This window comes from Bos indicus, chromosome 7, assembly GCF_029378745.1.
Source record: "Bos indicus isolate NIAB-ARS_2022 breed Sahiwal x Tharparkar chromosome 7, NIAB-ARS_B.indTharparkar_mat_pri_1.0, whole genome shotgun sequence".
In the NCBI taxonomy this organism is placed as follows: Eukaryota; Metazoa; Chordata; class Mammalia; order Artiodactyla; family Bovidae; genus Bos; species Bos indicus.
The window spans coordinates 21,412,803-21,429,295 of record NC_091766.1 but is presented as its reverse complement, the minus strand read 5'-3'; the positions used below and the strand labels follow the sequence as shown (position 1 = coordinate 21,429,295).

Genomic DNA, 16,493 nt, shown 5'->3' with positions numbered 1-16,493 from the left:
GGATCTTAGTTCCCTGATCAGATATCGAACTTGGGTCCCTTGAATTGAGAGCATGGAGTCTTATCCACTGGACCACCAGGAAAATCTCAAAGATTTTAAATAATTTATCCAACCTTTTTATAGTTTAAGAGCCATACAACGGTCATCTAACACACGATCCCACTTTTAGGACTATATCGCATCAAGTAATAGAAGAAGGGCTTATTTGTACAACAAGTATGTTAATCTAAAAAAAATTTTTAAAAAGGAAATTACAAAGCTAATATTAATGCAGATCAGTGCTATGGCACCTTCAAAGTAGTTATTTAAAATTACCACTGTCCACATATGAAATGTCTAGGAAAATAAAGATAACTGGGTGGGAGGGAGTAAAATATATACTAATCATAATCAGATCAGATCAGATCAGTCGCTGAGTCGTGTCTGACTCTTTGCGACCCCATGAATTGCAGCACGTCAGGCCTCCCTGTCCATCACCAACTCCCGGCGTTCACTCAGACTCACGTCCATCGAGTCAGGGATGCCATCCAGCCATCTCATCCTCTGTTGTCCCCTTCTCCTCCTGCCCCCAATCCCTCCCAGCATCAGAGTCTTTTCCAATGAGTCAACTCTTCACATGAGGTGGCCAAAGTACTGGAGTTTCAGCTTTAGCATCATTCCTTCCAAAGAAATCCCAGGGCTGATCTCCTTCAGAATAGTTGAACCTAAAAAACAAAAAGTAGAAAGAATTCAGAGTCTTGGGAGAAGAAATTCATTAAACATATATTTCTTCAGGTCCACAAACAATGACACCCTGGTAGCAATGAGTACACCTAATGCCTAAATCTTGGTTTCTAAATACCATTCTCCAATGAAAGGAACCAGGGAGAAACAGATGATTTTAAGAACAAGGTAAAAAAATATAAAAATGAGCCCCAAACATCTGTGGTGCCAGATAATGAGGAAGTGATAAGCAAACAAACTGGTGAGAGCATGCTGAAAGGATACAGGAACTACCCTGAAACTAAATGGCCAAAGCTGGAAAATCTGAACAATAAAATAAATAATATTATTGTATTATAAACCCACAGACTAAAATAAATATCCATGAGTCCATACTGACATTAAAAAATAATAGGGGAGAGGAGACTGATCTTCCTTACACTAAAATTCAGAACACTAAACATTAGAAAGAAAAATGGGAAGAAAACGTTATCACTGAGCAAATCCACAGAACTACTGTTGGATGCTAAAATCACGGGAAGAAAAGTACGATGAGAAACAGAAGTTTTGTATAGTGTCAAAGTATATCTCCACAAGATATAAATTACAAAGGAAATAATAAAATAAATTTACAGTGGAGAAAATGTGCAGAATAATTATGAGAAGTGAAAGTGAAAGTCACTCAGTTGTGTCTCACTCTTTGCAACCCCATGGACTATACAGTCCATGGAATTCTCCAGGCCAGAATACTGGAGTGCGTAGCCTTTCCCTTCTCCAAGGAATCTTTCAGTGGTGAACATTTGCAGAATAATTATGAGAAAACTACAGATAAATTCAAATTGAGGAACATTCTACAAATATATGACCAATACTCTTCAAAATGTCATGATTACAAAGACTGAGGAATTAGAGACTGAAGGATATTAAACAGACATGACAACTATCAGTAAATGCAATGCATGATCTATAACTGGATCCTGAACTACAAAAAAAAGGGCAGTGAAGAGAAAACTGTCAAAATTCTAGTAAGAATCTATGGATTAGTTAAAAAGTTTCTATCACTATAAATTTCCTGGTATGATAATGTAAGATGTTAACATCAGGAGAAGCTGGGTAACAGGTACATAGGAACTCTCCTTGCTATACTGTGAGTTTTCTATAAACCTAAAATTATTTTGAAATAAAAGTTAAAAAGTTATTCTTTTAATAGTTTTGCCTATTTTTAGATTACTCCTATGATCAACTCTATTAACTGGATTATAAGAAATGTCCTAAGAGTGTAAATAAAATGAAGTTAATTAAAAATAAAGTTAGCATTACCATATATCTAGCAACTTCACCTCTGGATATATATCCAAAAGAACTGAAAGCAAGGACTCGAACAGATATTTGTACATCCACATTCATAACAGCATTATTCCCAATAGTCAGAAGGTAGAAGCAACGTAAGTATACATTAACAGATGAAAGGATAAAAAGAAACATGGAAGAAAATTCTGACTCATGCCACAATATGGATGACTACTGAGGACCTTATGCTTTGTAAAATAAGCCAGACACAACAGGAGACATATTGTATGATTCTACTTATATGGGGTACTTAGAACAGTCAAATTCATAGAGACAGAAAGTAGAATAATGATTACCAGGGATTGAGGGAGAGAGAGGGATAGGGATTTAGCATTTAATGGGTACAGAGAGAGGTTCATTTTGGGATTATTAAAAAGTCCTGGAGATGGATGGTGGTGACAGCTGAAGAACAATGCCAATGTACTTAATGCCACAGAACTTAACATAAAAATAGTTAAAATGGTAAATTTTATGTTATGTATTATATATTTTACCACAATTTTTAAAATGTAAAAACTGAGTCAGAAATATAAAGGTATGAACTCAATACTAACAAATCTAAGAAATTTTACATCTTTGAAACATACTGACTATAAATACCACCTAGTGGTCACAGTTAAAATACCAAATTTCATTATCTAAGAGGCAGCTAAATTATAGCTCTTCCTCAAAAATCTTACTCAAATTTACTGAATCAGCACCTTCTTCAAATGTTTATGATGTCTGGATCTGAATTTTACATCTGATTTAACCAGTTTCCCCACAGACTGGAGAAAGGCAATTTCAAAGCCCTTTATTCACCAGGTATGCAAAGGAGCCCTGTGCCAGCTAGTTCATAGCATTACGATTCAGGGAGTTACTGACCACCTAACAATGGTTGGTAAATTTCTCACCCTCATGACAAGGTCTTCAAATTTTCTAAACATCTAACATTATATCTTGTTAGAAAAGGATTTCCAAAATAGAATCTCATGTTCAAATATGAAAGCATATTTTCAAGGCCATGCAACCAATTTTCACTTATAGTAAACTAGGTTTCCATGAGCAGTCAATGCACCAATTATGTTAGAGCCTTTGTTTGTGTGGATCACAACTGTGGAAAATTCTTAAAGAGATGGGAATACCAGACCACCTTACCTGCCTCCTGAGAAACTTGGATGCAGGTCAAGAAAAAACAGAACCAGAACAAATGACTGGTTCAAAACTGGGAAGGAAGTACAACAAGGCTGTATATTGTCACTCTGTTTATTTAACTTCTATGCAGAGTATATCATGAGAAATGCTGGGCTAGATGAATCACAAGCTCGAATCAAGATTGCTGGGAGAAGTATCAACAACCTCAGATATGCAGATGATACCACTCTAATGGCAGAAAGTGAAGACGAACTAAAGAGCCTGTTGATGATGGTGAAAGAGGAGAGTGAAAAAGCTGGCTTAAAACTCAACATTAAAAGAACTAAGATCATGGCATCTGGTCCCATCACTTTAAGACAAATAGAAGGGAAAAGTGGAAACAGTGACAAATTTTATTTTCTTGGATTCCAAAATCACTGTAGATGGTGACTATAGCCATGAAATTAAAAGACACTTGCTCCTTGGAAGGAAAGCTATGACAAATCTAGGCAGCATATGAAAAAGCAGAGATACAAAAGCAGAGGTATCACTTTGCCAACCAAGTCCCACATAGTCAAAGCTATGGTTTTTCCAGTAGTCCTGTATGGATGTGACAGTTGGACCATAAAGAAGGCTGAGTGCCGAAGAACTGATGCTTTTGAATTGTGGTGCTGGAGAAGACTCTTGAGAGGACCGTGGACTGCAAGGAGATCAAACCGGTCAATCTTAAAGGAAACAAACCCTTAATACTCATTGGAAGGTCTGACGCTCAAGCTCCAATAATTTGGCCACCTGATGTAAAGAGCCAACTCATTGGAAAAGACCCTGATGCTGGGAAAGACTGAAGGGGGCAGCAGAGGATGAGATGGTTAGATAGCATCACTGACTCAGTGGCCATGAATTTGAGGAAACTCCAGGAGATAGTGGACAGAGAAGCCTGGTGTGCTGCAGTTCATGGGGTTGCAAGGAGTGGAATGCAACTTGGCAACTGAACAGCAACAACAAACAACAAACTGTGTTTACCCATAACTCTGTAATTGCTTTATTGACTTCAAGTAATAGTGCCTGGGATCTATTACAAAGAACTCTGGTCATAACTAATACATGTATGGTAGAACTCACTCAGAGAGAGAATCAAAAATTCCTTGTTTAATAAGTGATCATATAAAATCTTTATGAAAGATCATGAGGACTGAGATAGAGGTTGTAAATCAAATGAATTTTTAAATCACTACACAAACATTACATAATTTTACTTGAGCTTGATGTGAAAATGCTTAATAATGTAAGTAGCAAGTTACTGTGCAAAAATATTCCCTTAAACATCAATATCAGAGGTTCAGAGAATTTTTAATGGGTGGTTTTATTAGAACACTTATTGCTTAAAAACACATTTTTAACCAACATTAAGATTAATATTTTCAGGAAAACGTTACCTTCTTCAAGCTTTTTTTTCAGTTCTTCTATTTCCTTCTGAAACTGACGAAGCAAAGCATCCTTTGGATCTTCATTAATTCTAGCTTTATTTTTAATATTCTTAGCACGATTAGCATACCGCAATGTACTGATGGTTTCATCATAATTGTAATCTGCTGGCCCAATATTTGCACACTGTTGAATTAGGAACACAAAACATTTTGCTGTACATGTGATACAGTTTTAAAACTTTAATTTATTTTTATAAATAAATAATATTTATAATATTATTTTTATTATTATATTTTAATTTTTTAAATTTATTTATATTTTGGCCACGCTGCATGGCATGCATGACCTTAGTTCCCTGACCTGGGATGGAAACTGCAGCATCCCCTACAGTGGAAGCTTAATCACTCACTGGACTATCAGGGAAGTTCCAACACACTTAAAACTACTACCATTATGAATATATCAAAGAATTCTGGAACATATTTCCACTCTGGCTGTGAAAAAGAGGGCATCACCCCATGGGTTTCCAAACAATCCAATTATAGGCTAGCACACATGGTGTGCTAGAAAGTTGAGTTCAGTTCAGTCGCTCAGTCGTGTCCGACTCTTCGCGACCCCATGAATCGCAGCACTTCAGGCCTCCCTGTCCATCACCAACTCCCGGAGTTCACTCAGACTCACGTCCATCGAGTCAGTGATGCCATCCAGCCATCTCATCCTCTGTCGTCCCCTTCTCCTCCTGCCCCCAATCCCTCCCAGCATCAGAGTCTTTTCCAATGAGTCAAAATAACCACAAATTTTAAAAAGTGAAATAATCGATAGTTTTTAAAATGTTATGAATATCAATTGCTGGCATAAATCAGAATCTTAAAATTTTCCTGATGGTAACTAAACAACCAATTAAGTCTTACCATCATGGTTTTTGAATTTCCTCCTAAGGAATCCTGAAGAAGACGAGTCAATTTAGAGTTACGATAAGGCACATGAGTGCTTTTTCCATCAACCAAGGCAGAAATAACATTACCAAGGGTGGAAAGCGAAAGATTGATTTTTGTAGCTTCTTTTAGGCGCTGTCCAGTAGCTCCAGTTTTTGCTTGTCTTTCTGAACCCTAGCAATAAACAGAGACAGAAGTAAAGCTAAAACAAAAAAAGACAGAATATTCTTCCCAAAGTTAAAAAAAGTATTTTAACAGTAAAAACTCTAATATGATATCTGGAATTCACTTCAAAATAATACTGGAAGGGAAGAAGTGGCTGAGGGTAGAGAAGAAATAGAACTGGACATGAACTGATAACTATTAAAATTAGGTGATGAGTACATGGAAAATTATACTATTTTTTGTTTATATAGGTTAGAAACAGTCCATAATTAATAGTAAGTTAAACACACATATAAAACTTTTATATATATATATAAAATCACTCCTTTTCACTTGAGTTATTACTCATTTATAAAATAAAAAGAAACTACAAGAGTTATTCTTAACTAGCATCCCCTTACTTACAGCAAGATCTACAAGATGAAGCTTCCCCATCCTGACATGCATGTTACCATCAACACCTTTCTCACTGCATTCTATCGTGATTGTAAAGATGGCATGGGAACGGGAACTATGTTCATTCATATTAGTTGCACCAACAGAACCTTGAATAAAAGAAGGAAAGTCTTTAAAACTATTAACAACAGGGAGTGCCTCTAAAAATAATATCCAAAATACTAAATTTCATCACAGCCAAAAGCCAGAGAACATGGTTAAGACACAAAAGCTTAGGTGTATTTAGCTATGAAATTTCTGACATTTATGTTGGTAACAAAAAACTAATTTTTTCACATTAAAGAGGTACTTTTAGGACAAAATACTTAATTTCAAGTATTATTGACTCAAAAAATTAACTGACTTTAAAATATATGTTAAATAGTTCAAAAAATAAACTTCTGTTTCAGCTGTCTCTAAAAGGTATTATATTCTGGGAAACAATCACAGGAATACTTTCATATATACATTAGATGGTAACAAAAATCGTCAGAGTAAAACCGTTTGCAACAGCAAGACATCAAAAACAATCAATAGGGAAGCAGTTAATCAATTATGTTAATAGAATAGTCATACTATGCATTATGAAGCAGTCTCTTAAAAAAATAAGGTAGATCTTAATGACATGAAAAGATACCCAAAACATATGAACTAGAGAGAAAAAAGTTAGGAGTATAGAGTATAATCCCATTTCTGCAAAACAAAAGCATCCATTCAAAGTATGCTAAGAATCTGAGTGTGTATAAATGTTTTACATGAATATATTGTGCAAACAAAAAGATGCTTTCCATATGACCCAGCAATCCCACTGCTGGGCATATACACTGAGGAAACCAGAATTGAAAGAGACAGGCGAACCCCAATGTTCATCGCAGCACTGTTTATGATAGCCAGGACACGGAAGCAACCTAGATGTCCATCAGCAGACAAATGGATAAGAAAGCTGTGGTAAATATACACAATGGGGTATTGCTAAGTCACTTCAGCCCATGTCCGACTCTGTGCGACCCCATAGACGGCAGCCCACCAGGCTCCCCCGTCCCTGGGATTCTCCAGGCAAGAACACTGGAGTGGGGTGCCATTGCCTTCTCCAATGGGGTATTACTCAGCCATTAAAAAGAATACATTTGAATCAGTTGTAGTGAGGTGGATGAATCTGGAGCCTATTATACAGAGTGAAGTAAGCCAGAAAGAAAAACACCAATACAGTATACTTATACACATATATAGAATTTAGAAAGATGGTAACAATAACCCTGTATGCAAGACAGCAAAAGAGACACAGATGTATCGAACAGTCTTTTGGACTCTGTGGGAGAGGGCGAGGGCAGGATGATACGGGAGAATGGCATTGAAACATGTAAATTATCATATGTGAATCGAATCGCCACTCCAGGTTCGATGCATGATACAGGATGCTCAGGGCTGGTGCACTGGGATGACCCAGAGAGATGGGATGGGGAGGGAGGTGGGAAGGGGGTTCAGGATGGGGAACACATGTACACCCATGGTGGATTCATGTCAATGTATGGCAAAACAAATACAATATTGTAAAGTAAAATAAATAAATAAATAAATGCTTTGTTTTTCACAATGGGCATGTATGGGTTTTTTCCTTAAATTCCAAAGTATTTTAAAAGCAATATGTTAATTTCACCCAACACCAAAATTATTTTCCTACTATATATTCATGTACAGGCCAGCTGTGATTTTAGAATTTAAACACTGAAAGGGTACTGTTTATCAGCAAATAGCTATATTAGAAGTCAGAGAACTAGAATGTAAACTGCATAGATAAAGAAAAGTAAAGCTCAATGAAAGAAGGTAAATGGAAATCAGTGAGGGAAATGCAATGATTTGTGACTCCTCGTACATAATCTTTTCCCATTTTCTTTCAAATCATGAATTTTTAAAAATCAAATTTATGAATTTTTCCACAAGATATAAATAAAACAAATCAATCTGACATCACTTCAACTCATCTAATCAGAAGAAACACACTATACATACTTCCACAGCGTCAATTCAGTTCAGTCACTCAGTCATGTTCGACTCTTTGTGACCCTATGGAATGCAGCACGCCAGGTTTCCCTGTCCGTCACCAACTCCCAGAGCTTGCTCAAACTCATGTCCATCAAGCTGGTGATGCCATCCAACCACCTCATCCTTTGTCGTCCCCTTCTCTTCCTGCCTTCAATCTTTCCGAGCATCAGGGTCTTTTCCAATGAGTCAGTTCTTCACATCAGGTAGCCAAAGTATTGGAGTTTCAGCTTCATCATCAGTCCTTCCAATGAATACCCAGGACTAATCTCCTTAAGGATGGACTGGTTGGATCTCCTTGCAGTCCAAGGGACTCTCAAGAGTCTTCTCCAACACCACAGTTCAAAAGCATCAATTCTTCAGTGCTCAGCTTTTTTTATGGTCCAACTCCCACATCCATACATAACTACTGGAAAAAACACAGCTTTGACTAAACGGACCTTTCTCGGCCAGGTAACGCCTTGCTTTGTCTAGGCTGATCATAACTTTTCTTCCAATGAGTAAGCATCTTTTAATTTCATGGCTGCAGTCACCATCTGCAGTGATTCTGGAGCCCAAGAAATAAAGTCTGCCACTGTTTTCATTGTTTCCCCATTTATTTGCCATCAAGTGATGGGACCGGATGCCATGATTTTCATTTTTTTGAATGTTGAGTTTTAAGCCAACTTTTTCACTCTCCTTTTTCACTTTCATCAAGAGGCTTTTTAGTTCCTCTTCGCTTTCTGCCATAAGGGTGGTGTCATCTGCATATCTGAGGTTATTGATATTTCTCCTGGCAATCTTGATTCCAGCTTGTGCTTCTTCCAGCCCAGCATTTCTCATGATGTACTCTGCATATAAGTTAAATAAGCAGGGTGACAATATACAGCCTTGACATACTCCTTTTCCTATTTGGAACCAGTCTGTTGTTCCATGTCCAGTTCTAACTGTTGCTTCCTGACCTGCATACAGATTTCTCAAGAGGCAGATCAGGTGGTCTGGTATTCCCAGCTCTGCCCTATAAATAAATTCCTCAGTACCATTTTTCTAGATTCCATATATGTGCATTAGAATACGATTTTTATCTCTTTCTGACTCACTTCACTCTGTATAATAGGTTCTAGGTTCATCCACCTCATCAGAACTAACTCAAACGTGTTCCTTTTTATGGCTGAGTAATATTCCATTGGGTATATATACCACAACTTCTTTATCCATTCATCTGTCAATGGGCATCTAGCTTGCTTCCATGTTCTAGCTATTGTAAATAGTGCTGCAGTGAACAATGGGATACATGTGTCTTTTTCAACCCTGGTTTCCTCAGGGTATATGCCTAGGAGTGGGATTGCTGGGTCATATGGTGGTTTTATTCCCAGGTTTTTAAGGAATCTCCATGCCATCTTCCATAGAGGCTGTATCAATTTACATTCCCACCAACAGTGCAAGAGCGATCCCTTTTCTGCACACCCTCTCCAGCATTTATTGTTTGTAGATTTTTTGATGATGACCATTCTGACTGGTGAGAGGTGATATCTCATTGTGGTTTTGATCTGCATTTCTCTAATAATGAGCGATGTTGAGCATCTTTTCATGTGTTTGTTAGCCTTCTGTATGTCTTCTTTGGAGAAATGGCTGTTTAGGTGTTTTGCCCACTTTTTGATTGGGTTGTTTGAGTTTCTAGCATTGATTTGTATGAGCTGCTTGTATATTTTGGAAATTAATCCTTTGTCCGTTGTTTCATGTCCTGTTATTTTCTCCAATTCTGAGGGTTGTCTTTTCACCTTGCTTATACTTTCCCTTGCTGTGCAAAAGCTTTTAAGTTTAATCAGGCCCCACTTATTTACTTTAGTTTTTGTTTTTTTATTTTTATTTTATTTTTAAACTTTACAATATTGTATTAGTTTTGCCAAATATCGAAATGAATCCGCCACAGGTATACATGTGTTCCCCATCCTGAACCCTCCTCCCTCCTCCCTCCCCATACCATCCCTCTGGGTCGTCACAGTGCACCAGCCCCAAGCATCCAGTATCGTGCATCAAACCTGGACTGGCAACTCGTTTCATACATGATATACATGTTTCAATGCCATTCTCCCAAATCTTCCCACCCTCTCCCTCTCCAACAGAGTCCATAAGACTGTTCTATACATCAGTGTCTCTTTTGCTGTCTCGTACACAGGGTTATTGTTACCATCTTTCTAAATTCCATATATATGCGTTAGTATACTGTATTGGTGTTTTTCTTTCTGGCTTACTTCACTCTGTATAATAGGCTCCAGTTCCATCCACCTCATTAGAACTGATTCAAACGTATTCTTTTTAAAGGCTGAGTAATACTCCATTGTGTATATGTACCACAGCTTTCTTATCCATTCATCTGCTTTTATTTCCCTTACTCTAGGAGGTGGGTCATAGAGGATCTTGCTTTATGTCATCGAGTGTTCTGCCTATGTTTTCCTCTAAGAGTTTTACAGTTTCTGGTCTTACATTTAGGTCTTTAATCCATTTTGAGTTTATCTTTGTGTATGGTGTTAGGAAGTGTTCTAATTTCATTCTTTGACATGCAGCTGTCCAGTTTTCCGAGCACCATTTATCAAAGAGGCTGTCTTTGCCCCATTGTATATTCTTGACTCCTTTGTCAAAAATAAGGTACCCAGAGGTGCATGGGTTTATTTCTGGGCTTTCTATCTTGTTCCATTAGTCTGTATTTCTGTTTTTGTTCCAGTACTGTCTTGATGACTGTAGCTTTGTAGCATAATCTGAAGTCAGGAAGGTTGACTCCTCCAGCTCCATTCTTCTTTCTCAAGACTGCTTTGGCTATTTGGGGTCTTTTGTGTTTCCATATGAACTGTGAAATTTTTTGTTCTAGTTCTCTGAAAAATGCCATTGGTAATTTGAGAGGGATTGCACTGAATCTGTAGACTGCATTTGGCAGTATAGTCATTATCACAATATTGATTCTTCCTACCCAGGAACATGGAATATCTCTCCATCTGTTTATGTTGTCTTTGATTTTTTTCATCAGCGTCACCAACCAGTCCATTCTGAAGGAGATCAGCCCTGGGATTTCTTTGGAAGGAATGATGCTAAAGCTGAAACTCCAGTACTTTGGCCACCTCAGGCGAAGAGTTGACTCATTGGAAAAGATTCTGATGCTGGGAGGGATTGCGGGCAAGAGGAGAAGGGGACAACAGAGGATGAGATGGCTGGATGGCATCACTGACTCAATGGATGTGAGTCTGAGTGAACTCCGGGAGTTGGTGATGGACAGGGAGGCCTGGCGTGCTGCAATTCATGGGGTTGCAGAGAGTCGGACACGACTAAGCGACTGATATGATCTGATCTGATCAGCATCTTATAATTTTCTGTATACAGTTCTTTTATCTCCTTAGGTAAGTTTATTCCTACATATTTAGTACTTTTTGTTGCAATGGTCAATGGGATTGATTCCTTAATTCCTCTGGTTTTTCACTGGTAGTATACAGAAACGTAAGTGATTTCTGTGTATTGATGTTGTATCTTGCAACTTTGCTAAATTCACCAATGAGCTCTAGTAATTTTCAGATACTATCTTTAGGGTTTTATATGTACAGTATCATGTCATCTGCACACAGTGAGAGCTTTACTTCTTTTCCAATCTGGATTCCTTTTATTTTTTTTTTCTCCTCTGATTGCTGTAGTTAGGACTTCCAGAACTATGTTGAATAATAGTGGTGAAAGTGGACACCTTCGTCTTGTTCCTGATCTTCGGGGGAATGCTTTCAGTTTGTCACCATTGAGAATAATGTTTGCTGTAGGCTTTTCATATATGCCTTTTACTACGTTAAGGTAGGTTCCTTCTATGCCCATTTCTGGAAAAGATTTAATCATAAATGGGTGGCGAATTTTGTCAAAGGCTTTTTCTGCATCTATTCAGATTATAATATGGTTTTTATCTTTCAAATTGTTAATATGGTATATCACATTGATTGATTTGCATATAATGAAGAATCCTTGGATTCCTGGAATAAACCCAACTTGATCATACTGTATAAGCTTTCTGATGTGTTGCTGAATTCTGTTTGCTAAAATTCTGTTGAGGATTTTTGCATCTATGTTCATCAGTGATATTGGCCTATAGCTTTCTTTTTTTGGTGTTGTCTTTGTCTGGTTTTGGTATCAGGGTGATAGTGGCCTTGTAGAATGAGTTTGGAAGTGTACCTTCCTCTGCCATTTCTTGAAAGAGTTTTAGAAGGATAGGCAATAGCTCTTCTCTAAATGTTTGACAGAATTCTCCTGTGAAGCCATCTGGTCCTGGGCTTTTGTTTTGGGGGAGGTTTTTTATCACAGCTTTAATTTCAGTGCTTATAATTGGGTTGTTCATAATTTCGATTTCTTCCTGGTTCAATCTTGGAAGACTGAACTTTTCTAAGAACCTGTCCCTTTCTTCCAGGTTATCCATTTTATTGCCATATAGTTGTTCATAATAGTCTCTTATAATCCTTTGTATTTCTGCACTGTCTGTTGTAACCTCTCCTTTTTCATTTCTAATTTTATTGATTTGATTCTCCTCTTTTTCTTGATGAGTCTGGCTAAAGGTTTATCAATTTTATCTTCTCAAAGAACCAGCTTCTAGTTTTATTAATCTTTACTATTGTGTCTTTCATTTCTTTTTTATTTCTGCTCAGATCTTTATGACTTCTTTCCTTCTACTAATTTTGGGGGAGTTTTTTGTTCTTTTTCCAGTTGTTTTAGGGGTAAAGTTAGGTTGTCTAGTCTATGTTCTTGTTTCTTGAGGTAGGATTGTATTGCTACAAACTTCCCTCTTAGGACTGCTTTTGCTGCATCCCACAGGTTTTGAGTTGTCAGGTTTTCATTGTCATTTGTTTCTAGAAATTTTTTGATTTCCCTTTTGATTTCTTCAGAAACTTGCTGGTTATTTAGAAATGTGTTATTTAATCTCCATGTGTTTGTGTTTCTTACAGTTTTTTTTCTTGTAATTGATATCTAGTCTCATAGCGTTGTGGTCAGAGAAGATGTTTGATATGATTTCAATTTTCTTAAATTTACTGAGGTTTGATTTGTGACCCAAGATGTGGACTATCCTGGAGAATATTCTATGTGCACTTGAGAAGGTTTATTCTTCTGCATTTGGATGGAATGTCCTGAAGATAACTATGAGATCCATCTCATCTAATGCATTATTTAAGACTTTTGTTTCCTTATTAATTTTCTGTTTTGATGATCGGTCCATTGGTGTGAGTAGGGTGTTCAAGTCTCCTACTATTATTGCGTTTATAGTCAATTACTCTTTTTAGGTCTGTTAGTATGTCTTATGTATTGAGGTGCTCCTATGTTGGGTGCATAGATATTTACAATTGCTATGTCTTCCTCTTGGATTGATTCCTTTATCATTACATAGTGTCCTTCCTTATCTCTTGTAATCTTCATTATTTTAAGGTGTATTTTGTCTGATAAAAGGACTGCTACTCCAGCTTTCTTTTGCTTCCCATTTGCATGGAATATATTTTTCCATCCTCTCACTTTCAGTCTGTGTGTGTCTTTAGGTCTGAAGTGGGTTTCTTGTAGACAGCATATACATGGGTCTTAATTTTTTATCCATTCAGCCAGTCTGTGTCTTTTGGTTGGAGCACTTAATCCATTTACATTTAAAGTAATTATTGATATATATGTCCCTATTGCCATTTTCTTAATTGTTTAGGATTGATTTTGTAGATCTTTTTCCTTCTGTATTTCTTGACTATATAAGTCCATTTAACATTTGTGGTAAAGCTGGTTTGGTGGTATTGAATTCTCTTAACTATTGCTTGTCTGAAAAGCTTTTGATTTCTCCATCAATTTTGAATGAGATCCTTGCTGGGTACAGTAATCTTGGTTGTAGATTTTTCCCTTTCAGTACTTTAAATATATCCTACCATTCTCTTCTGGCCTGCAGAGTTTCTGCTGAAAGATCAGCTGTGAAGCGTATGAGGTTTCCCTTGTATGTCACATGCTGCTTCTCCCTTGCTGCTTATAATATTCTTTGTGTTTAGTCTGTTAGTTTGATTGGTATGTGTCTTGGGGTGTTTCTCCTTGGGTTTACCCTGTACAGGACTCTTTGTGCCTCTTGTACTTGATTGGCTATTTCCTTTTCCATGTTGGGGAAATTTTCAGCTATAATCTCTTCAAAAATTTTTTCATATCCTTTCTTTTGCTCTTCTTCTGGGACCCCTAAAATTCAAATGTTGGTGCGTTTGATATTGTCCCAGATGTCTCTGAGACTATCTGCAGTTCTTTTCATTCTTTTTACTTTATTCTGCTCTTCAGAAGTTATTTCCACCATTTTATCTTCCAGGTCACTGATTTGTTCTTCTGTTTCAGATATTCTGCTATTGATTCCTGCTAGAGTATTTTTAATTTCAGTAATTGTGTTGTTTGTCTCTTCATGTTTATTCTTTAATTCTTCTAGGTCTTTGTTAATTGCTTCTTGCATTTTCTCCATTTTCTTTCAAGGTTTTTGATCATCTTTACTATCATTATTCTGAATTCTTTTTCTGATAGTTTGCCTATTTCCTCTCCATTTATTTGGACTTCGGTGTTTCTAGTTTGTTCCTTCATTTGTGTAGTATTTCTCTGCCTTTTATTTTTTTTTAACTTATTGTGTTTGAGGTCTCCTTTTCTCAGGCTTCAAGGTTGAATTCTTTCTTCCTTTTGGTTTCTGCCCTCATAAGGTTGGTCCAGTGGTTTGTGTAAGTTTTGTATAGGGTGAAATTTGTTATGAGTTTTTGTTTGTTTTTCCTCTGATTGGCAAGGCTGAAGTGAAGTCGCTCAGTTGTGTCCGACTCTTTGCGACCCCATGGACTGTAGCCTATCAGGCTCCTCCGTCCATGGGATTTTCCAGGCAGGAGTGCTGGAGTGGACTGCCATTTCCTTCTCCAGGGGATCTTTCTGACCCAGGAATCGAACCCAGGTCTCCCGCATTGCAGGCTGAGTGAGGTGGTAACCCTGTCTGCTGATGATTGGGTTTGTATTTTTGTTTGGTTTGTTGTTTAAATGAGGGTTCCTGCACAGGTTGCTATTGATGGTTGGGTGATGCCGGGTCTTGTATTCCAGTGGTTTCCTCTGTGTGAGTTATCACTATTTGATACCGGGTTAGTTCTCTGATAGTCTAGGGTCTTGGTCTCCCACTCCAAAGGCTCAGGGCTTGATTTCTGGTCAGGAACAAAGATTCCACAAGTGGTTTGTTATGGCATTAAGTGAGATTAAAACAAATATCTAAAAATGAGAAACCAAAGATGAGCCCCAAATGGCAGTTATAAAATCAGGCAAATAATAATTACAATAATGGAACATACACATATACATATATACCCACAAGCAAAGTCAAAACAGTCCAACAAAAATCAAGTACAATAGACTGACCCAGCAAACAAAGGAAATCAAAAATTATATTTACCAGTTAGGAACAAACTAACTAAAGCACAAACTGGAAAACAAAACTAAGGCAAGGTGGCAAGTGGGGAATAAAGCAATGAAAAGAAAACTAACAAATATGTTGAGAAAGAAAGACTAGATATGCAAAGTTAAACAGAGGCAGATGAAGAAGATTTATATACATTAAAGATTAACTGCAAGGGGAAAAGAACAGTGGGAAAGGCAAACAAAGGAATAAATGTAGAAAAAATGTAACAGGTTTTAAAAAATTAAAAATTAAAATTATAAAAAAGAGAAAATAAAAACAAAAGAAGAAAGAAAAAAGGAAAACTCCACAGAACTGCAAAAGCCCAACACAGATGCAGAGGTTTATAACAACAACAAAAAGTGTGACTGAATATACACATCTACATATATACCTATAAGCAAAATCAAAACAGTACAACAAAAATAAAGTACAATAGATTGATCCAGGGAACAAAGGGAACCAAAAATTATGTCTCAGTTCAGCTTAGTTACTCAGTCGTGTCCGACTCTTTGGAACCCCATGAACCACAGCACGCCAGGCCTCCCTATCCATCACCAACTCCCAGAGTCCACCCAAACCCATGTCCATCGAGTCAGTGATGCCATCCAACCATCTCATCCTCTTTCGTCCCCTTCTCCTCCTGCCCTCAATCTTTCCCAGCATCAGGGTCTTTTCCAATGAGTCAGCTCTTCACATCAGGTGGCCAAAGTACTGGAGTTTCAGCTTCATCATCAGTCCTTCCAATGAACACCCAAGACTGATCTCCTTGCAGTCCAAGGGACTCTCAAGAGTCTTCTCCAACATCACAGAACAAAACTAACTAAAGCACAAACTGAAAAACAAAACTAAGGCAAGATGTCAATTGGGGTATAAAGCAATGAAAATAAAACTAACAAATATGTTGA

At 37.3% G+C, this 16,493-nt stretch overlaps 1 protein-coding gene across 5 annotated transcripts in view; it reads right to left on the bottom strand.

Moving 5' to 3' along the window:
- The window catches only part of KIF3A (kinesin family member 3A), a 94,460-nt gene that overhangs the window by 17,855 nt on the left and 60,112 nt on the right, over positions 1 to 16,493 (bottom strand). For all 5 annotated transcript variants that reach the window (XM_070793190.1, XM_070793188.1, XM_070793189.1 and 2 more), the window contains 3 exons: positions 6,099 to 6,238; positions 5,505 to 5,702; positions 4,602 to 4,776 (listed from right to left, as the gene is read on the bottom strand). In XM_070793190.1, coding sequence (XP_070649291.1) covers positions 4,602 to 4,776; positions 5,505 to 5,702; positions 6,099 to 6,238 — 513 coding nt within the window. The remainder of the gene's footprint in view (positions 1 to 4,601; positions 4,777 to 5,504; positions 5,703 to 6,098; positions 6,239 to 16,493) is intronic.